The 22,133-nt window shown below is 47.2% G+C and overlaps 1 protein-coding gene across 2 annotated transcripts in view; it reads left to right on the top strand.

The window, feature by feature from the left end:
- Positions 1 to 22,133, top strand: part of UGGT2 (UDP-glucose glycoprotein glucosyltransferase 2) — a 1,923,861-nt gene that overhangs the window by 1,079,920 nt on the left and 821,808 nt on the right. For both annotated transcript variants that reach the window (XM_069639785.1, XM_069639786.1), the window contains one exon: positions 16,973 to 17,131. In XM_069639785.1, the coding sequence (XP_069495886.1) occupies positions 16,973 to 17,131 (159 nt within the window). The remainder of the gene's footprint in view (positions 1 to 16,972; positions 17,132 to 22,133) is intronic.

The following is a 22,133-nucleotide window of genomic DNA, read 5'->3' as shown; positions in this document are numbered from 1 at the left end:
AGGGTGCAGGTGCTAATCGTTGCTTCCTTCCTGAAGGATTTGGGTAAGACCAAGCAGCTGCTACCTCCCACAGAGTTCCTCCCCAGTCAGGTCAGGATGGCCCGATGGGGTCTCCAAAGAGGTCCCTGCATATCTATACAAGCTTTGATGACAACCATTTGCCAGAGTGCTACTACTCGGATCACAAAGGAGCCGTTGGTGCCATTTCCAGGGAAAGGTATCCACGCAGGAAGCCTGATATACTGTTTGGCCTACCAAAGCGTTTCAGCCCGGAGCTGTTGCCAGCTGCTCCATTCACACTTCAACCAGTGTCCAGGGACATGTCACTGGACGTTCTGACTACCCTCCACACCTTAGGGTCGGAGATCCAGTAGAGGTTGCTGGCTCCCCCTGTGCCTGGCTCTGTCCTCAGCCCTTCTAGACGACCAACTAGAAGTCCTCCCAGGCCAAGTCCTCCAAGACCATGGCATCTCCCTAGCCCTACCAGGCCGATGCGGCAGCTTAGCCCTTCAGAGCCTAAGCGTGAGCCGGCACCACTGCAGAGGCGGCCGCCCCAGAGGGTGTTAAATCCAGTTGTGGAGGAGCCGCCATGCACCAACATCGACACTCATCCAGACGTGTTGTTGTAGTATGATTACTGTGTCCCGGCAGACGAGGAACCGCTTGGTGCTGACGAGCCCGCCAGAGCATCACCACCAGACGAGGTTGGCTCTTTCCATGCCATGATCTCGAGGGTGTCCACTCTCTTCAATTTGGTGCCGGAGGAGAAAAAGGAAGAGGGTTTTCTGTTTCAACACTGGAAGTCCTCTCGGGAGACCGTCATGTCAGTCCCCTTGCTGGATGATATCTGGGATGAAGGTTTGGCTTTCGCACCCCAGCGGGCGGCCGGCTAGTGAACTAGTGGAAGACCATCACCGCGGACAAATGGGTGCTGAACGTTCTTCATCAGGGGCACACCTTGGAGTTCAACACAGGTGTCCTCACATTCCACCTGTGGCACATCCAGAACTACATATGGCTCAACTGCTGCAGGCCATGTTAAGAAAGGGGGCGATAGAGCTCGTTCATTAGCGCCTTTGGGGCTCCGGAGTGTACTCCAGATACTTTGTGGTACGTAAAAAGTCGGGAGGGTTGGTGGCCAATCCTAGTGTTACGGCGCTTCAACAATTATTTAAAGTCCCAGTAGTTCAGGATGGTCATGTTGCAACACATGCTCGACCAGCTGGAGAAGGGGGACTTCCTGGCTACCTTGCTCCTTTCACGTCCCCATACATCCAAAACATCAGATGTTTCTGTGGTTTGTGGTCCAGGGACGGCACTATCAGTTCAAGGCCCTGCCCTTCGGCCTGAAATCAGCACCAAGGATGTTAGCGAAGTGTTTGGCTCTGGTGACAGTGCACCTACGCCTCCAGGACATCCATGTCTACCCTTACCTAGACGACTGGCTCATACGCTCCCGCTCCTCATGCACTGGCAATCCAGCACACGGCAGAGACCATTCGCTATCTGACGGAGCTCAGATTTTCCAAATATCCGAAGTCCTGCGTGGAGCCATTGCAGAAGGCTCTGCTCCTGGGCTCCCTTCTCCATACGGTTGCATGCCTGGCTACCCCCACGGAGGAGAGGGTGCCGGCCATCCTGAGGAAGGTACAGCACCTGTCATCGGTGCAATCTGCGACAGTGCGAGCCATCAAGCCGCTGTTGGGCATGATGTCCTCCTGCATACACCTTGTTTCATTATTCATCCTCCTTATGAGACCTCTTCAAGAGTTCCTGGATGCATGGTGGCTGCAGGCTCTTGGATGGACAAGATCACCCGCAACCAGGAGTTCCGGCAGGCTGTACGATGGTGGGAGTACACCCACATCTGAGACAAGGGGCCCATTTTCACATCACACTGTACCAGGCCACAGACACCACGGATGCATCCCTGGAAGGGTGGGGGGCCCACACCGGACAGTCACACGCCAGAGACCTCTAGCTCCCAGAAGAAAAGTACCTTCACATCAACATCCTGGAACTCTGGGCGGTCTTCTTGGCCCTCAAATTATTTCTGCCTCAACTTCAGGGAAAGGTGGTGAGAATCTTCACGGACAACACCAGCACCGGAATCAAAATTTTACATCCGGAATCAGGGCGGGGACGTGCTTCCCGTCCCTCTCCCTGGAGGCCCAGACCCAGTGGCAATGGGCCATTCTTCAGGGCATATTCCTCGTTCCCTTTTACCTGGTGGGCATCAACAACACCATTGCAGAATCGCTCAGCAGGGAGCTGCGTTCCTGCTACGTATGGGACCTTCAACAGGGTCAATTGTCCTTTCTCTTCAGCAACCCCAAATCGACCCCTATGCAGCGGCAGCCAACTCCCAAGTGCCGGAGGTTCACCAGCAGGTTCCCTCAGTCGAGGGGTCTGGGAGACACCTTCTCGTTCCCATGGGAAGGGTTTTTCCTGTACCATTCCCTCCGATCCCACTCCAGCCATGTGTGATCAACACACTCCGACAATGCCATTGCAGGATGATGCTCATCGCTCTGGCGTGGCATCTGCAGATCTGGTAGCCAGACCTGCTCTGTCTATCAGTGGCTCCGTCCATCCGATTGCCTCCACTTCCCGACCTCCTCCCCAGAGAAGGCAGAACCATACTGCACCATGACCCAGCATCGCTGAGCCACATGGCCTGGCTCCTGCAGCCCTAGAGTTTGGCCATTATTCCCTGCCGCTGGAGTGCAAGAAGATCCTGGCCAAGTCCAGGGCTTCCTATATGTTGTTGTGTTATGCCCACAAAAGGAATCACTTCACAGAGTGATGCAAGACTCAGAAGATTACGCTTTTACACATCACAGCTCTGCAACTCCTTCAGTACCTGCTTTCTCTGGCCAAGGCTGGGCTGGCTCATGCCTCTATCAAGGTGCACCTGGCAGCCATATCCAAGTACACCCGCAAACTGGGTAACCCCTCCCTGTGGCCTTTCAGTGTTGTCAAGGAATTCATCAAGTGCCTCTTCAGGGTTTGTCTGCTGGTGAAGTCTCTGCCTCCTGCTTGGGAGCTCAACATGGTGTTTGACTAAGCTCATGGGGCCTCCATTCGAACCATTGCGTCAGACCCCTCTGCAATTCTTCTCATGGAAGACTGCTTTCCTAGTAGCTATCACCTCGGCCATGCGAGTTGGGAGATTCAGGCCCTCTCCTGCAAAAAAAATATTTGTTATACCAGGTGATGAAGGTGATACTGCTGACCCACACTACCTTTATGCCCCGTCTGAATTCCATCTCAATGAGCCTGTGGTTCTGCCAGTCTTCTTCCCGAACCCTTCCTCACTCGCTGAAAGGGCGTTGCATTTGCTGGATGTTGCTTGCGCCTTGAAAGATTATGTGGCACGCACAAAGGATTTTCAAAAGACATTGAAACTCTTTGTGAACTTTGGACCTGTGAATAATGGGAAAGCTCTGGGTATCGTTTGCGTAGTTTGAGAAGCATTGCTTATTCTCCTACAGCATTTTAAATAGTGGTATCGTAAAGATATTATATACAATTGTCGACAGACAAGCGCCCAGTGGTACTCCATAACTCAGATGGACTGATTTAACTTCTGCTATATTACTACAGACTCTTATGGTTCTGTTGCCTAAGAAGGATTGCATCCATGCTAGCGCCTGATCTCAAAAGATTACAAGAAGTTGCGAACTTTAGTGAAGTAGTGGGTGATCCACTAAATCAAAGGCCGCAGACTGTTCTAGGGCCATCAACAACATAGTTTGTCCTTCGTTTATCTTTCTCATCATGACTTTAAATCTAAGAGGGCAGATTCTGTACTAAAACTGGGTCGAAAGCCTGATTAACTATTTTTTTTAATGGAGTGATTCTTCAAGTGTTTTAACACTTGTTCATTAGCCACCCTATCCAATATTTTAAGAAGGAAGGGTGTGGGGGTTGTTATAGGTCTATAATTAGTTGGAATTGTGGGATTCAGAGCAAATTGTTGTCATCAGAGCAGGTTTTTTTTAAAAAGAGGGGTGATCCAAGCACCCTTCAGACAAGTAGGAGCACCGCCTTCCTTCAAGGAGGCATTAATGATTCTCGTAATAGCTCTGATAAGTAATTCAGAACATGCTTTGATTGCCATGGCTGAAAAGATAACTTCTTCTGAAATACTTCTAAAATTAAAAAGAGGGATCTCCAAGCTATCACCGGACTTTTCTTCCAGCCTGGATTCCAATTCAATCAAAGAGGTGGTTAGCTCCTTTAACGCTTTTTCTTTACTGATGGTAGTAAAGAATTTTTACCAACTTCTCCACCATAGCACCCTTGATGCCTGAACACCAGTCCAGATCTTTGGAAATAATGTCTTTCTGTGTGATATTCGGTTTCTCTAAGAATTTTCAAAATGTCCTGTACTCCTACTTCTCCTCATCAATCAGTGAATCATATGTGGCTTTCTTTGCCATGATATCTAGCATCCACAAAGAAATAGAAAGAAGCTGTTATCTGTTTATCTTGCTCAGCCTGTGATGCTTTGCAATAATAGAAGTCTCTCCTTTTACATACCTTGAGGGTATTTAATTCTTCAGTAAACCAAACATTCGGAATCTTACTAATCGCTTTCCTAGATTTTAGTGGAGCAAGGGTGTTTGTCGCTTCTTCTAAGGTGTCCAAAATCATATTGGTCATCTCTTCTGTGGTCTCCAAGAGTGACATATTATCTGTAAGTGGCACCATCCACTCTTGGATAGTGTCAGGTTTTCGCCTCCTCGAGTTTCTAAAGAGGCTCCAAATTTTGTTCAGTTACTAGATCATCAAATCAGAAAAACAGAGTGATATTAGCATGTTATGTTATGTTAGTTTATTTGTAAGGCGCCAAAACCTGCGGGCACCCCAGCGCCATAAGAGGAAAGGAAGAAAGGACAGTACCCTGTCTAAATTTGACTGATTACCCATGTAATGATTACGCAAACAGAATGGTCTTTAGCTGTTTCCGGAAGACCAGATGGTCAGTTGTATTTCGTAAGAGTTCAGGTAGGGCATTCCAGGCCTGTGCGGCCTGTACATGAAAAGCACGCCCATATCCACATGCTCTTTTGACTCTGTCTACATGTAGAAAACAAGCCTTTGCTGAGTGAAGGGTTCTACTAGGTATATATAGTCTCAGCCTGTTCTTAAGGTATGCAGGAGCGTCACCATGGACACACTTGTGACAGATGGTCAATAGCTTGAACTGTACTCTGGCTGAAACTGGCAGCCAGTGGAGAGTCCTCCTGGCTAATGATGTAGGCTCCAGGCGATTCATCTGAAAATCTAAAAAACAATGCGCACAGCGGCGTTCTGAAAGTTTTGGAGTTTTTGAAGGTCTGCCTTCCTGGCTCCCCCGCAGAGGGCGTTGCAATAGTCCACTCTTGGGAGTATTACGGCTCGAACCAATTTCTTGCAGTTTTCCTCAGAGACCAGAGGGCCACTTGGCGAAGCTCTTTCAGATGGTTTATTGTGCATTTTACAATTGTGTCTACATGTGTGCTGTTGTCCAAGCTGGCCTCCAGATAAGTACCCAGGGTCTTCACCTTGTGTACCACTGGGATCTGGCATCCATCAATCAGGAAGCTGATATAGGACGGGCTCAGCTTCTCTCTGGCTTGTCTAGGGCCATATAACATTAACACTGTCTTAGTGGCGTTAAGGCATAGCCAGTTGGTTGACATCCATCTTTTAATCATCAAACACACCGAATTTAGTGTCTGTTGGTCTTTATTATGGTCCCCACAGACCTCCAGTACCAACTGGAAATCATCTGCATAATTGCAGAAGAAGAGGTCCAGGTTTTCAAGGTCCATACATAATGGAATAATATAAATGTTAAAGAGAAAGGGAGAAAGACAGGCCCCCTGGGGGACTCCACGGGCAGTAATCTCGGCGTCAGATGCAGTGTCGCCCCAGTGTAATCGGGAGCTACGTTCCTCAAGAAAAGATTTGAGCCAAGTTATTGCCTCCTTTGAGAGGCCTCCAACAGTGGCCATCCGATCCAGCAGAATCCTGTGGTCTAGCAAGTCGAAAGCTGCTGATAGATATAATAACATCAGCAGCCCCGACTTGCCAGACTCCAACCTAGAAAGCATATGTGTTTGTAGTTCCAGCAGAGCACTCTCGTTGCCGTGGAAGCTTTTTTATGAAAAATACCCATTTCTGACGCATGTGCTTGTAGTTGTACTGTGGCCACCTTGTCCACACGTTTCAGAAAAAAGAGTGTGTTGGTAATTGGCCTGAGATTGGCCGCATCATTTGGGTCTAGGCCAGCTTTTTTTTAGCAACGAGGTGACTGCTTTATAGAGGAAGGAATGTTGCTAGGACATAAAGAGGAGTTGACAAACCTGCAAAGTAAAGGGGAGAACATGCCTTTGTGTTCAAGTATGGTTTTGGATAATAAAAGTTCACCCGGACAACTTGTAGGGTGCATGGCCCGCCTAATATTACACATTTCTGTCGTAGTATGTTCCCTGAAGCTAAACTTAGTCTGAGGTTGTTGGGGAATTTGCTCTGCGTCAGCCAAGGGTTTAAGGCAGTTTTAGAATTGGTCTGTCCTTCCTCAGTGCTATTGCAACTGAGTTTTCTGTGGGTAACAGTAGGTAACATTTGAATCCATGTCAGGCCCATGCTGGAGAACATGAGTTACAGGTAAGTAACTTGTTCCTTCTTATCTATTGTACGTTCTTGTGATGGAAAGAGCATTGTTCCTCCTGCATATAAATACATATAAATGCTGTGGTTCTTAGGTCCCTCAGTATTTGAGTGCTAAGGAAAAAGGGTGCAACTGAGGTCACGGGGCTCTGCGCTTCCATATTTTCAATGTTATTTGATGTTTGTCTAGCGCCATGGCCTCAAAGCGCTGCAGTGAATAAACGCCTTTTGAAGACTGTAGTCTGTGCTTGCATGTAAATAAAATGAGAAATACAATGCGAGTGAACAGTAATTGTCATCTCTGCTTATCACAGAATGTCTAGGTTGAAGCATTTTAAATCATGCAGTGCATATTGCAGAGGCAAAAGGGGGGACTGTTATGCCAGTGGCTATGCGACGGCTGGACCCCATTTTTCGTGGGATTCCGCTGTATCCTATGGGTTGCATCGTGAGAGAGGACAAGCCTATTGTAAATAGTTCATCAATCCCTAGGGCAACTTGAGGGCTCTGCTATACTTTACATGCAGAACACATGCATCAGTGGCTAACATGAAGTCAAAAAGCAAATTACATGCACAATTGTCTGCTAAGTCAAAGATACCACCAGCGCAGGTCCTCTTGTCTGTACCATCATGATATTGCAGTAAAAATTGGATATAATGCCAAAATGCATCAGCAGCAGAGATCAAAATGATACAAACATCACAGTAGCAGAAATCAAATGTGGCGAAGCCTCATAGTAGCAGCATGCAAAGTAGCATAACTCAAAATTATGCAAACATGGTAGCACAATTCAAATGGCAAAATTAAAAGGCAGCAGAACCTACAATGATGCAAAGCTTGCAGTAGCCAAATTCAGGGTGGTGAACCTTCACTGTGGCAGAACTCAAAGTGGCAAAATTCAAAGTAGCAGACCTCAAAATGGTGCAAATCTCAACCATTGCAAAATTAAACATGGTGGAGCCTCACATTAGTAAAACTTAAATGTGGCGAAACCTCACAGTGGCAGCATTTAAAGTGTCAAAATTATAATCATCAGAGCTTAAAATGATACTAACATCACGGTAGCAGAACTCAAATGTTGCAAAGCATGACTGACTACAAAGGGGAGCTGGACCAGACGAGTGGTGGGGGGTGTATGATGAGGGGAAGGCAAAGGGAGGAACAGACTTGGGTCTTTAAGATCTTTTTTTTCTTCTGTCTAGTGCTCAAAGAACCCGTTTTTCATTTTGTCTCTGCAACCGCACTTCAAGTTGTTAAAAAGAAAATGTGGCGAAGTCTCCCAGTAGCAAAATTCAAAGTGGCAAAATTTAAGTTGCAAGTGGTGGGATTTGTCCTGGCAGTATTAAAAACAGTAAAGTGATACTCAAAAAGCTTTGAATCCATCAATTGCCACCACATATGTTGTCATCCCTTTGTTTTCAGTGGTACTTTGGGTCAGCTGGGCGCCAGGTGAACAGACAAATGGGAAAATTGCCCTTATCCTCTACCCTTCGCCAGCTGCCCTGGGGATCCTGTTTAAGTCTTCTCTTCCAGGTCTACGGCCTTCTCACGGGTCAGCCAGAGCTGGGGAGGGTGGCGCAGGAAGGCTGGTGGATGGGAGCTGGGGGAGAAGCGTGGATTGTGCTTGTAAAAGGGTAAACCCCATTTTGTTTAAGTGAAAATGGTGGGCAAAAGAGTGGCGAGAGGTTGGGTGGTCTGCATTTGCAGGGCCTTACCTCTCTCCTCTCTATATACTGCCCCAACGTCTTGTCCAGAGCAGGGTTGCGTAAAGGCATCGAGAGGAACAGCGCTGCACCCCTGGTGGCAGAAAAGTTTCCAAAGAGCCTGCGCTGAGAGATGAATATTAGAGATGAGGAATCTGTGGGAGGAACGTTCATCAGAGAGAACATTTCCAAGAAGTAAGTAATTTGTTCATCTCTCACTTTTTCTATTCAGAAGGCCACCCAGTGGAATGCTCTTTCCGTTACTCTTAGAAGCAATGATGACCGTTTGGCTTTTACAAAGGTGTTAAAAATGTGTCTGCTCTCTAGCCAGTGGCAGCTTTTGGTACCGGTGGAAAGGTCCTGAGAGGGCGCCTTCATCGTAAACGTTTCAAGATCAGCGACAGCTGAGTTTTATTTTGTCCCTGGAGGTGTGTGTCCCCCACACTCCACATGTGTGTGAGCAACTGAGCACAGTTATGGAGCCTGTGAGTTTATATAGTGCATTTTATAGCTCAATGTTTGTACATTGATTGGCTTTTTACCCAGTGTTTTGCAAAATCTGTTCAGTAGGTAACTTGGAAAAAGATCCACTAGGTGGATGCTGGGTCACCAACAGCATATGGGAGTTTTTTTTCAACTGTTTCATGATGCCTATGTCCATGATATATGGCAGCACTGCCCTGCAAAACACCTTTTTTAATCGGGCCGGTGCACCAATATATGACACTTGCCCCTGTAAAACACTAATGATGGTGCCCAAAACATATGCTAGCATTCCTATGTAAAGTACATCTGGTGTGCCAGCATCCACAATATGTGCCAGCAGGGTCCTTTAGGCATAATCAGCATGGAAAAGTGCTACAATTAATACCAGCATTGCCACTGTAAACGCTTTCATTATAGCATCCACAGTATATGACAGCATGCCGTTGTACATGCATGCTGCGTCCTTCCAAAACAAATGCTAGCATAACCCTAAAAAGCACTTTTTCTTGATGCCTGTACTTGAATATATGCTGGTATTGCCCTTTTAAAAAGATTGATAATCACACCCACTGCATAGGCCAGAATGCCCCTTTAAATAAATGCTTGCTGCCTGTGTCCGGGAACCTATACCAGACTGGTCCTATAAAGCACCTTATTCATGCCATCTGGTCTATATTGAAATATGCAAGCAATGCCCTGTGAAACACTTTCATTGCACATGACGCTGCCCGCAATTAATGCCAGCATGCCGATGTAGAACATAATCACAGAGCCCGTGTCCACACCATTTGCAGCATGGAACTGTAAAACATACATTTAGGCACATGCAGCTTGAACAGATGTTAGTATTGCCCTATAAAACACTTCCATGGAAGTAGTGCCAGCATGTTACTGTAAAGCACATTAATGACGCTTGTGTTGATCACCACCAACACACACACACACATGCATGCGGCCCAGTCCCTCATGAATGCACAAATGCTGGCAGACTCACTCAAGCGCACAAACACTCTACCTTTCTTGCACAAACACACATAGACACTTGCGGATTCTTTCTTGCACACATAAATTGCATACACGACAATATGCATGCACACGCTTTTATTTTTCAAGCTTACCTTTTCACACATGGATGCCCTTCACTCTCCTTTCGGAACTCCTCTTTTGGCAGCATTGATGCAGCTATTCCGATGCAGAAAGCAACATGCATGTTGCAGGGCTGGTGACAGGGGGCGCAGTGCCAGAGCGTAGTCCGGTGGAACATTGGTGGATGAGGCAGGCACGAAACGGTACTCAATAAAGGCCTCAAACTGGAAGAAGCTTTACGCAGAGTGCACTCACTGGTCATTCTTCAGACACCTCTCAAGTGAACTTAACCGTCTCCGGTGTGAAGCTTCAAAGCAATACATTTCCCCCTCAAAGCTAGGCCAGGCCAGGCCAGGAACAAGCAAACAGGCCTACAGAGCATTTGAATGCAGGAGCGCATTTCAATAAAGACATGAAAATGGTGTATGTGCAGTCCCGTGGCAGGCCAAGCTGGCATTGGGTCTGCGCCATTGCGTCTGGCTGTAAGCACATTGCAGTACCTTCGGGGTGTAGCTACACTTTCTGTTATGTACTGTTATATACAAACTATAAAGATAACTTGGAACTAAACAAGTAAATAAAGAATCAATCGCCCCTGAAGTGACCTACAAAATGTGGAAGAATAATCCTCAACAGTTAAAATACACGGATTACCCACATACAAGCTCTTCCTCTAAGCCCCAATGGTAGCTGTCGTGGGCAGGAAACACTATCATCATCCTCCTGCAGGGGTGAAGGAGGCCCGCCCAAACAAGGTACGTCCCCCTGCAAACTGTTGGGAGTGCCCCCCTAAACCCCAGCGCAGAGCACAATCCATCCATGCTAGCACAAACTCTTAGAGACTGATCTAACCCCCGTGGAGGCGACCTGCCGCAGCGGTCCGGCCGTCACCCGTCTCCCCTACAGGGCCAGAGTGAGACCCCCCCCCCAAGGATACCGACGCCCCACACTGTCCCGCACCACCTGGACACCCGGAAAGCCCTAAAAAGATCCCCTCCAGCGAAAGCGTACTGAAAGCACAGTGACAGTTATATACTGTAGTGGGGAGCAAACAGCCAAATTCCCCGGGGCTCTACAGCACAACCCAGAGTCTCAAATCAGCAAAGCTGAGGCTGGGTCACCCGGGCATCCTCCTAAACTGGGCAAGATTCTGACCATCTGGATGAAGCACTAGCAGGGCAAGGGAAAACAAGAGAAATTGGCCTTCTGAGCATGCCCCAGTAAGACCCAGTGACCCACCAAACAAAACCGACACTACAACGACCAGATGACAACAGAATCTGGCAATCCGACATTAGAAAACAGTGCCAAAGCCCGCCCAGGGGACAAAGGCAAAAAAAAAAAAGAAATAACAAGGGCAGAGACACCACACCCCTACTCCACACACAGAGTTCCTCCCTTCCAACACGGGTATGACGAGAGGTGCTAGGGGCAATAAGAACAAGAAAGGCCCCATGGATGCCTACACCAGCGCTGCCACCATGGAGACCTCCCAGGACTCCAACCACTCTTCGTCAGGGCTCACCCAACCATTATCAGACCCAAACATGGACCCGTATATGACAGCACTGCAGAAAGGGTTCGCAGCTGTCAACAATAAATTAGATGATATTGGAATTACTATTGCCTCCATCAGAGCCGATATCCAAAAGGTGAACGCTAGAGTCTCAGTGGCGGAGGATAGAGTGAGCACCCTGGAGGACACAACAACCACGCATGGCAAAGCAATCGACGAGATCCAAAAGAACCTGAAGTTAATCCGAGACAAGTGCGACGATCTTGAATCCAGATCACGCCGCAATAATATCAGAGTCTTAGGAATAGCGGAAAGAACAAATAACGTACCAATGGAGCAATTCCTAGAAGAAGTTCTCCAGTCACTGTTCCCAGGAGCCTAATTTTCGAAACAATTCCTTGTGGAGAGAGCGCACAGATCTCCCTCCCCACGCATGATAATAGCCCACCTGCTTAATTATCGCGACGGAGATCAGATCCTTAGCCTATCCCGTGAGAAGGGTTCCCTATACTATGACTCCAACCGCATACACATACCCAGACTTCTCCAACGGCATACACGCTGCCAGACAGTCATTTGATCAAGTGAAAAAGAAACTAAGGGAAAGGAAAATATTCTATGCTATGATGTTCCCTGCAAAACTAAGGCTTCAACATGCGGGCAGGCTCCACTTTTTCAAAACACCTGAAGAAGCCACGGCTTACATAGAGCAACACATCCCAGATGTCCTCAACAACGGCTAAGTTACTCCAACCAAACAGAAGGTCAGGCCATACAACCATAAACATAGCCCTCGCAATGCAAGCAAAAGTTTAACGCATCTACTCCACCTCAACTGGGGGTTACGCCTCCCACACGTGGCACGTTCTCAGGTTGCCCCAGTGGCCACACAAAGCCACCCACTATATCAGAAAGTTAAGTTAAAGAAGAGAAATACACTGTCCAGTTGGAGGGATGGTGAGGGGCGCAAGGGACAAGTGTTACAATAGAAAAAGCTGACAACAGGTTTCAAGAACGAAACTTATACGGCAGACAACAGGCACAACAATTTGACATCCACTAAACACACATGGCGTTGTATGCTCCAACCAATAAATCTAATTTCTTATTATGGAACATAAGAGGCCAGGCGAACTCTATAAAGACCAGGAAAATACTGGCATATGCTAGACGACACAGAATCGACATCTTATTCTTGCAGGAAACACATGCAACAGCCAGGGTAATCGACTCGTTTGCCTGACAGTGGGGTTCTCTAAGAGTGAGCATAGTATATTCATCGCAGTGCAGAGGAGTGCTAACCATCATACATCCCCGTACTAACTTCCAGTTAACGAGATCAGTTACAGACCCTGAAGGGAGATATGTGATCATCTGGGGCACGCTATAGAACCAAGAAGTAATCCTAATAAATACATACGGCCCCAATACTGACACCCTGAAATTTTACCTACAAATCATGACACTAATATCACCTCCCGGGGAGGTCAAGCTCATTTGGGGAGGGGACTTCAATACTAACCTAGATCTCGAAAAGGACAGAACATCCAGGTCCTTCAGATCCCACTCCAAAGCCGCCAGGACAATACTACATTGTATGGAAGAGATACCGCTTGTGGTCGTATGGCGAGCACTACACCCGACTCTGGAGGAATTCACATTCCACTCTACAGTGCACTCCTCAAGCTCACGGATAGAGTACTGGTCACTATTGCCGGAGCTCGTCCCGCAGGTGGATGTTTGCTCTATCCTGCCCCGAACATTATCGGACCATTCGCTGGTGCTAATAGAACTGCACAGGGAAGTCGAGGAAATAACACAACGCACATGGCGAATGCCACCGGCCCTCCTGCGAGACGAAACTATTATAGAGCCCCTAAAACGGAAATCAACAAGTTTTTCGAACACAATACAGGCTCAGTGTCCTCGCCATCCATAATATAGAAAACATTCAAAGCTTTGACGAGAGCCCATCTTCTATCTAAAACAGTGGGGACATTAAAAAACATCAGGAACGACCTAAACCAATCGGAAGCTACCCACTGTTCGCTAGAAACTATACATGCACAATCGCCAGGCATAGAGACCCATAAACCACTACAGGAACAGCTGGAAAAGTTCAGGGCCCTGGGAGAATGGGAAATATAATACACCACGCAACCAATCAGAGCCAGACGATACGAGGAAGGCAACAAAGCCGGGAAGCTACTGGCATCCGTAATAAAACTGGAACAAGGAATCAAACCGATCACGTCCGTTGATTTTATCCGCCTTTGTGTGAATTGATCCGTCTGCTCCCATGATGAAGTCTTCACAGACTTCTACAGAAATGCTGATCAAGTGCTGGCACCAGAACTGGACCAATACATGTCCTCATTTCCACTACCCAGGCTGGAGCAAGCGGACACGGAAGCACTCAAGACCCCCTTCAGGCTGGAAGACATTGAACAGGCGATTAAAGATTTGACTGCTGGAAAAGCCCCAGGCCCAGATGGCCACCCAGCAGACTTTTATAAATGCTTCTCAGCTGAACTGGCCCCCAAAATACTTGAGACATGGGAAGGATCCATAGCAACTGGCACACTCCCTGAATCCATGAGGGAAACCACTATAACAGTTTTACTAAAACCTCACAAACTCCCACAGGATCCCAAATCATATCATATCCCCTATCGCTCATCAATACCGACACCAAAATATACGCAAAAGTCATGGCAAATAGGCTCCTCCCCCAGATGAACAAATTGATACACCTGGACCAATCAGGTTTCATACCAAACAGATCCACGTCCTTGAACCTTAGAAGACTCTTTGCGATAATAGCACAGCTCGATTCAAACGAAGATGCAGTAGCGGTATCACTCGACGCAGAAAAAGCGTTCGATTCTGTGTCCTGGGACTATATGTACGCAATACTAAAACGTCTGGGATTTGGCCCGCACTTCCGAAGCTTTATCCACTTGTTATACAAAGACCCAAAATCCAAAGTACGTACCAATCATACCCTATGCACGGCTTTTAACCTACAGAGAGGCACACGCCAGGGTTGTCCCCTGTCCCCCCTTAATCTTCGCTCTCACAATAGAGGGGCTGGCAGCATACCTACGGTACAAGCACTCACATCGGGGTATCCAATTCCGAGGCCTGCCCCAGCTCATCTCGCTATACACGGATGATGCCCTACTGTACTCATTAAACCCAGAAACCAACCTGACACCAATCATGCAAAACATCACAGAATTTTCCAAATTCTTGGGGTACAAAATTAACCAAGCTAAATCCAAAATTATCCCTCTAACCCAGAGCGCAAGAAAATCACCCGCCATGGCGCAATTCAGATAGTCTCCCAAATCAGCCCGCTACCTGGGCATTATCATAGCCACAGAAAAAAACACACTATACGAGTTCAACTATGGCCCCAACATGTCAGTTAGAAACCAAGCTAACACTATGGAGCAAACTCCCCATCTCGATATATGGCCGCATAGCGCTGCTTAAAATGCTTGTGGTCCCCAAGTTACTCTACCTATTAAGCAATATCCCTATATGGCCTGGCAAAACCCTCTTTGAGAAACTGCAAAAAATGGCGTCCAACTTCGTATGGAGTGGGGGCACGGTTAGACAGAACTGGGCCAAACTAAGCGAGAAATTCGATACTGGGGGTCTGTCAGCACCAGATTTCACTCTATATTACTACACAGCACAGGCCCAATATGCCAAATATTGGTTTCATGACACTGAGGCATATGCCCACATACAAGTGGAGAAACAGTTAGCTGCCCCTAAGGATATACGATCCATGGTATTCACCAATGCATGCAGGAACCCTGATGGGCTGGATCCGGTGATATCCACCGCTCGGGCATGGGCAGCATTGTACCATAGAGTCGGCTGCATACACCCATACTGGGCCCCCACACCGCTATGACATCACACAGACATTGCCCCCACACTTGACACCATGATGCAAAGGATGTTGGATCCGGACAAAGCCCTGACACTGGGTGACTTGTTTCCAAACGGGGAATTTTTACTCCTAGAAGAAGCACACAGCAGATTTGGACATAGTCTCACAGTAACCCTACAATACCATCGCCTAAAGTCAGCACTTAAACATATCTGGTCATCGTTCCCCACAGAACCAGCACCCAACCCATTCATGATCGAGATAATGGGAGAAGAGGGCTTCAAAGGTAGCATCTCAAATCTATACCACAAGATCCAAACACATTCCCCCTCACAAAACAACATGAGAGCCAAATGGTAAGGGATCTGGGAACTGAAATCGAGAATACGCAGTGGACCCGATATTGCCAATACACCAAAACGATATCGCTCGATGCTAACTTCAGGCTAGTCCAATACAAAATGCTCAATCACCTACCTTTCACCCCTGGCAAGATCACCAAATGTGATCGATCAATACAACCCCAATGCCCCAAATGCAGTCTACCGGAAGCCAACTCATTCCATATGTACTGGGAATACCCACTCATGAGACGATTCTGGGGAAAAGTAGCATCCAACATTAGCACTATACTTGGTATACATATACCAGCAATACCCCTAAACTACCTCCTAGGCGACATTGAGAAGGTCCCCATCAGGAAACGTAGACTCTTCTCAGTTGCAACAGCAGTGGCCAAACGCAATATTCTCAGACACTGGAAGGTGAAAGCAGCCCCATCAATTCAAGCTTGGCTTCGGGACCTAATCGATACCCACGAGTGCGGAGAAAAATACAGAGGAGGAATAATATCCACGTGCCGACCAAAGGATATTTGGGCTCCCCTCCGACAGTACTTAAACTCCACAACACACAGCACTGAAAGAGCGGAATGAACTAGTTTGTCTGTAACCACTTCCTGTTATAATATCACACGCAATGCTTTGTAGCACGCAATTACTGTTAACACAATGTTTTTGTCAGCAGAAAATAAAGGTAAAAAAAAAAATGGTACAAGTGACTAGCCATTAAGATTCCTACTACAACTGCACACTTGTCCATTGGCATGAAGGCACACATCCCACATAGCCACCTAACATTAAAAAGCATCTTTTGAGAATGGCCTGGACCTTTTTCAACTGTAACATCTACGCATTTTACTCCAAGATCAAAACTTGACACGATTTCCAAAGTAAGCGGGAGATGGAGTGTGAGGAGAGAGTCATCCTTAATGTGAGCAGGACACTCCATCTTTCCCTGGCTATCATGAAGCCAGCTAGAGTACATCCATGCGTTCTGACGATACGTTCATGAAGCCTGGATGAAACATATTCCATGGTTAGCAGTAACTGCCATAGGGTGTTGAAATTAGAGGTATGCTTTAACTTCATAAAGAACAATTCTGTAATAGTTGTAAAAAGTAGTGGAACAGCTAACAGGAACAAAATAAGGTGTAACTCGGTTACTGATAGTTCCTGATCATTTTGGGCCTCTTCGACATGCTGAATATAATGTATAAATCTACTCGTGTGGCTTGCTCTTATGATATTAACGTTCTTACCTTCACAGGTGGAGGGAATGGTCATGGCAGCCTATGAACTGGAATATCTGTTGCTTGAAGGCCACTGTTTTGATACCAACACAGGCCAGCCTCCCAGAGGACTACAATTTAACTTGGGTATGAAGAAGGATCCGGCCAGAGTGGACACAATTGTTATGGCCAATCTGGTAGGTAACAATGCAGTCCATTTTTTATATTTGTTTTAGCTCTTTAGAGGGTATCGGACAGCCCGAGAGCATATTCAGAATGGTAAAACAGTTACCCTTTTTGGTAATTAATTGTTGTGGTATAATGGCTCGATGCAAGGTTTTTACTTTACATTACAGAAATGATGCTGCCCCTTAACTGATTTAAAACAAGACATTTTAAACAATTGTGTAGGAATAACATTTTCATCATGAAATTACTTTAGATGTATTTAATTTCTTAAACAAGTGAGCAGGCTCTCATTCAGACTTCAGACACAGATCCAAGGACATATGATTGCTGTTCCCATATGGAAAGGAAGGCTAAGTTTAACATCAGTCCTTTGTTATCCAACGTAAGCTTTTTTGCGCCACCCAGGAATGTTGCAACCTCACCTGCAGTCAGATCCCTTGTGGAATGTTCGCTTTAGATAGTTTTTCGGACACTTTGAACTGTTAGCTCACCTTATTTGATGATTGCCATGAAGATTAGGAATAACATAACAGTTAGAGTATGAAGCCTCATATGTGCTGAACCAACAGAATCCATTCTTCAACAAAATTCAAAATTGGTACAGATACATAGACGACATCCTGTTTGCCTGGAAAGGAACCATGCCAGAGGTCGCTACATTCCACACATGGTTGAACACTCAAGCAGCTGAGATTCAATTCACTCTGAACAGCCAAATAGCTATTAACTTTCTGGACTTAACAATCACTACAGATGACAACAGGCTCCAATGCACACTGTATGGTAAAGGAACCGACCGCAACACACTGCTCCACTTCAACAGTAGCCACCCGCAAAGCCTGAGAACTAATTTACCATTTGGCCAATTCCTAAGAGTACACAGGAACTGTTCGGAAACTCAACAATACCGGCAGCATGCTTCACACCTTGAATCCTAACTCTTGGCACGCGGCTACCCTAGAAAATTAGTCAAGAACACACGCGAAAGAGTCTTATGCATCCCAAGGGAAACTTTACTCCAACCCAAGAACCATGACACACCTGAAGATCGCATCACCTGTGTGACCACATTCGGACCAGATACTAACAGTATCAAAAAAATCATTAAACAATTCTGGCCCCTTGTTCATCAAAACCTTCCTGACGAACCGATACCCAGGATGGCTCTCAAAAGATCAAAAAATCTCAGTGAATGGCTCACACATGCTCGCCTGCCTAAGAAGATAACTAGAATTGGTTTGTGGGATCTCAGAAAACAAACAGGCCACCACCCATTCGGCAATTGCACAGCCTGCAAGTATACAAGCAAAATCAAATCCTTCCAAATTGAAGATAAAGAATGGTCCCTTCGACATTTTACCAATTGCAAGACAACGAATGTGATATACGCCATAGAGTGCCCCCTGTGGCCTCCGGTACGTGGGCCAAACTTCAAGACCGGTACATAAACGTATTGGGGAACATCATTCTAAAATAAGATGCCGCTCCACCACAGCACCTTTGGTTTCCTACTTTTTGGAATTCAAACATACACAAGATCAGTTTAAATGGTGGGTCCTTGACAAAATTCAGTACACCTCGAACATCAAAAATGCCTTAAACTACAAAGAGGCCTAGTGGATTTTCAAATTGCAGACAACCGAACACAGACTGAATGAAGCCTTTCCTCCAGAAAATTACCACCATAACTGAAGCTTCTGTGTCACTGATTTCTACACTTCAGTAGTTTGGGTCCGGGATGCTGGATTCCCACAATAGGGCTCCAGCCCTGTGACCAAGACTAGTCACACCCTGGGACACCGTAGACACATCCCTTTCAGGTGAGACCAGGGCCGACACTCATCAGGGAATACCATCCCCCCCTTGATTACTGTACAACCCCAGGGTCACCACACCTACCATTCCCCATCCATGACACTTAGGACGTAACACCACCTCCTCAGTTGGGATACACGCCCAGTGCCCTCCCTTCTTGTTTTATGTTCTAGTACTGCCTGATTACAGCGATATTATAAGGCATTCTGCACAAAGGGAGCTTCATACACACACACTGCCATTGTCCTTAGGCTGACAACAATAACAGAGCCAGCACTCTGCCTACATAACTTCCCTTCTTATTGTGACATCAGGCCTTATCGACAAGTTATATACCCATCTACCACACACCCCTACCCCACTGCTTCCACTGCTGCATGTAAATAATGCCTGCAGTGTATGGCCCATTGCATAAACACGCTCCCTTTTCAATCAGTTTGTTTCCAACCAGGCAGGGCTGTATATATTACCTCTCCCTCTGGTTCTCTACAGTGCCCACACCGCGCAATGCTGCCAGCCGACACTGCTGCCCGACTACAAGGTTGGCACCACACGGCAAGTGCACTCCTCCCAGCGCATGCGCGAGGGAATCAGTGTCACTGCATGCCATCAGGGACAACACACAGTGCCCTCGAGCTGCAACACTAACTCCCAGCGCATGCGCACAGGTGTGCGCTATTTACTCTCTGTTTTAGACACTGATCTAAAACACATGCGCACAGCAGGCAATACACCGTCCAGCCAAGAACCTGCCCGGACACAGCCCCGAGCTCTTCATCAGCAGGCTACCACGCTTCTCTCCCCAGCCTTCTGGAGGTAGGCTCACGCTCGTAGCAAGCTCCCTCCAGGCTGCTCTATCCTCTTACTTCATGCTACCCAGCATTTTTCCGGAGCGACTTTTTCAACGTCTGCCCAACTGCATTTTACAGGAGTCACTATCACACAAACGTAATAGTTCAACTTGCCTTGCATTGACTCCGGCCCCCGCAGCTACACGGATTCACCTCCGGCACAGCCCTACAACAGCCCGCCCCTATGCTGGGTAAGAACTGGAGGTATGCTTTATAATTACACCGCCAGCTTTATGTCAGCTACTTGCCATATTTTACATTAAGCTGCATTCTGGGAATTTTATTTACCGACGTAGACCAAGGATTGGCCACCACCTCATTAATGTGCAAGATCTCACCACAAACAACAGAACTTTGCTTTACTAAACAAACCAAAAGAGTTAAACCTTGTACTCTTTAAAAACAATGCATTTGAGATATCTTTTTGCCTAACCATAATGTCTTGTTTATAGTTACCAAACGGCATATACAGAACAGAATGGCTAACACTGGTTGTACTACAAACCAGTGATGTTTTGTTAGAAGACCACAGCATCAGTAAAAATTGCTCATGATCACCTTTTGTCTTCGGTTTGAATATTAAGAACCAATTTGCTTTCTTCATGGAAACCATTCTAAAAAATATCTCCTATTAAACCCAATATTGTTTTTCATTCTTATTTCAGAACCTATGCTTTGTCTATGCGGGTAAACCTGGTTCTAAACATTGTCATTGTGTGTAATAAAGGAATGTAGACAATGATTTTGTCTTGTGTATATATGATGTTTATTTGATTTTCATTTATAATACTTGTAAATAAAGACATGTCCCCTGAATTAAGGGGTCTATAAAAGTTATGATTTATTCAAATATATTCTGTTACTTAAAATGTGAGTATAATTTCGAATACTTGTATGCAAGTATAATTTCAAATACTTGCATGCTGGGAGTAGGGTGATTATCTTTAACACCACTGCAGTTCCCTGTAAACAACACAACATTTTACAATTTGAGAATGGTTTAATTCTTTCGGCGGTTACCACCCTCCCAGTTATACACTCCAGAAGATCTGAGGCCTACCTCAACGGACATGGCCCAGGACAAGGGAAGCTCGACTCCCGGATCCAAGCTGTTCAGGAGCTGCCCGGGATGCAAATTGCAAAATGTTTTCAAGGAGGACGAGCATTCAAGATGTCTCTACTGCCTTCATGAGGACAAGACGCACGTGGAAAAGCACTGTGCGTTCTGCAAGAACCTGTCGGAACGGACCAAGCACGATCGTCGTTCCCGCCTCTTCGCCTGGCTGGAGAAGGGCACAGCAGGTGAGAAGGCGAAGAGAAAGTCTGAGCGGTCTTCTAAGTCCTGTGAGGGCGCCCCGGCGACGGGGGCCCAACAGAAGGCCAAGCACTGCGAGTCCGCGGGCACCGGGAGCGCCGAAAGGTCGGGCGCTTTGGCTGCTAAGCAGGGCGCGACTTCCCTGGCACGATCAACCGCGAGCCAGCGCTCTGGTTCGGAGAGTAGGAAGTCTGAGTACCTGGGTAAGCTTCTGGAGAGGCCCCGGTCGATCTCGAAGGGAGCCGAGGGGGAGCGAGGCGATGACCCTCCCCCCAAAGCGAAGGCCCAGGACGCACCTAACGTGGTGAGGGCTTTGATCCACCCGGCAAAGGCCTCTATCGAGGTTGTCGCAGCGGCCCTGGCGAAGCCGGCTGAGACTACGCCAGTGAAGGCAGCCTCGGGGCCCAGAGTTTCCCTGCCACCGCGGAGGGAATCCTCTTTCCAGCCCATCGTTAAGACCCCCGTGAAGACCCCGATGGAAAAAGAGGGGGGGGGGCGGTGGCCATTACAGACTCGGATTCAGCATCTGGTGGAAACCGTGAAAGGCCTCAACGAGAGGTTCGAAGGCCTCAACGAGAGGTTCGAGAAGGTTCGATCCCAGGGGAAGGATCCTGCTGATGTGATCGAAGATGGCGACGATGAGGGCCCAGTGGAGCAGCCATCCCGCCCGTCGCAGCCATTGCCAGAGCCCCAGGATAGCTCGGCAGCCATTTTGTTGGTGATCCAATCCTTATGTACTGAGATAAGGACGAGGTTACCACGGACCCCGATGGAGGATCCAGAACCTGGACCGTTGTGAAGCCCTCCGAACAAGCGGAGGAGAGTCCACCCCTCACCGCCCTTCGTGCCCACAAGGCCTGTGGACCCCTCATCCCCCTCGCTGGACCCTCAGGATGATGCGGCAACGGATACAGCAATGGGGATGGTCGACGACGGTGGCGATGATACAACGGACATTCCTTCATCACCCCCCCCGCTCGAGCCTCTCCGCCCGACGAAATTGACTTTCCACGCCATGATAGCCAGGGC

Source organism: Ambystoma mexicanum, chromosome 7q (assembly GCF_040938575.1).
Source record: "Ambystoma mexicanum isolate Mex_15411 chromosome 7q, UKY_AmexF1_1, whole genome shotgun sequence".
Lineage (NCBI taxonomy): Eukaryota > Metazoa > Chordata > Amphibia > Caudata > Ambystomatidae > Ambystoma > Ambystoma mexicanum.
This window is presented reverse-complemented; position numbering and strand designations above follow the sequence as displayed.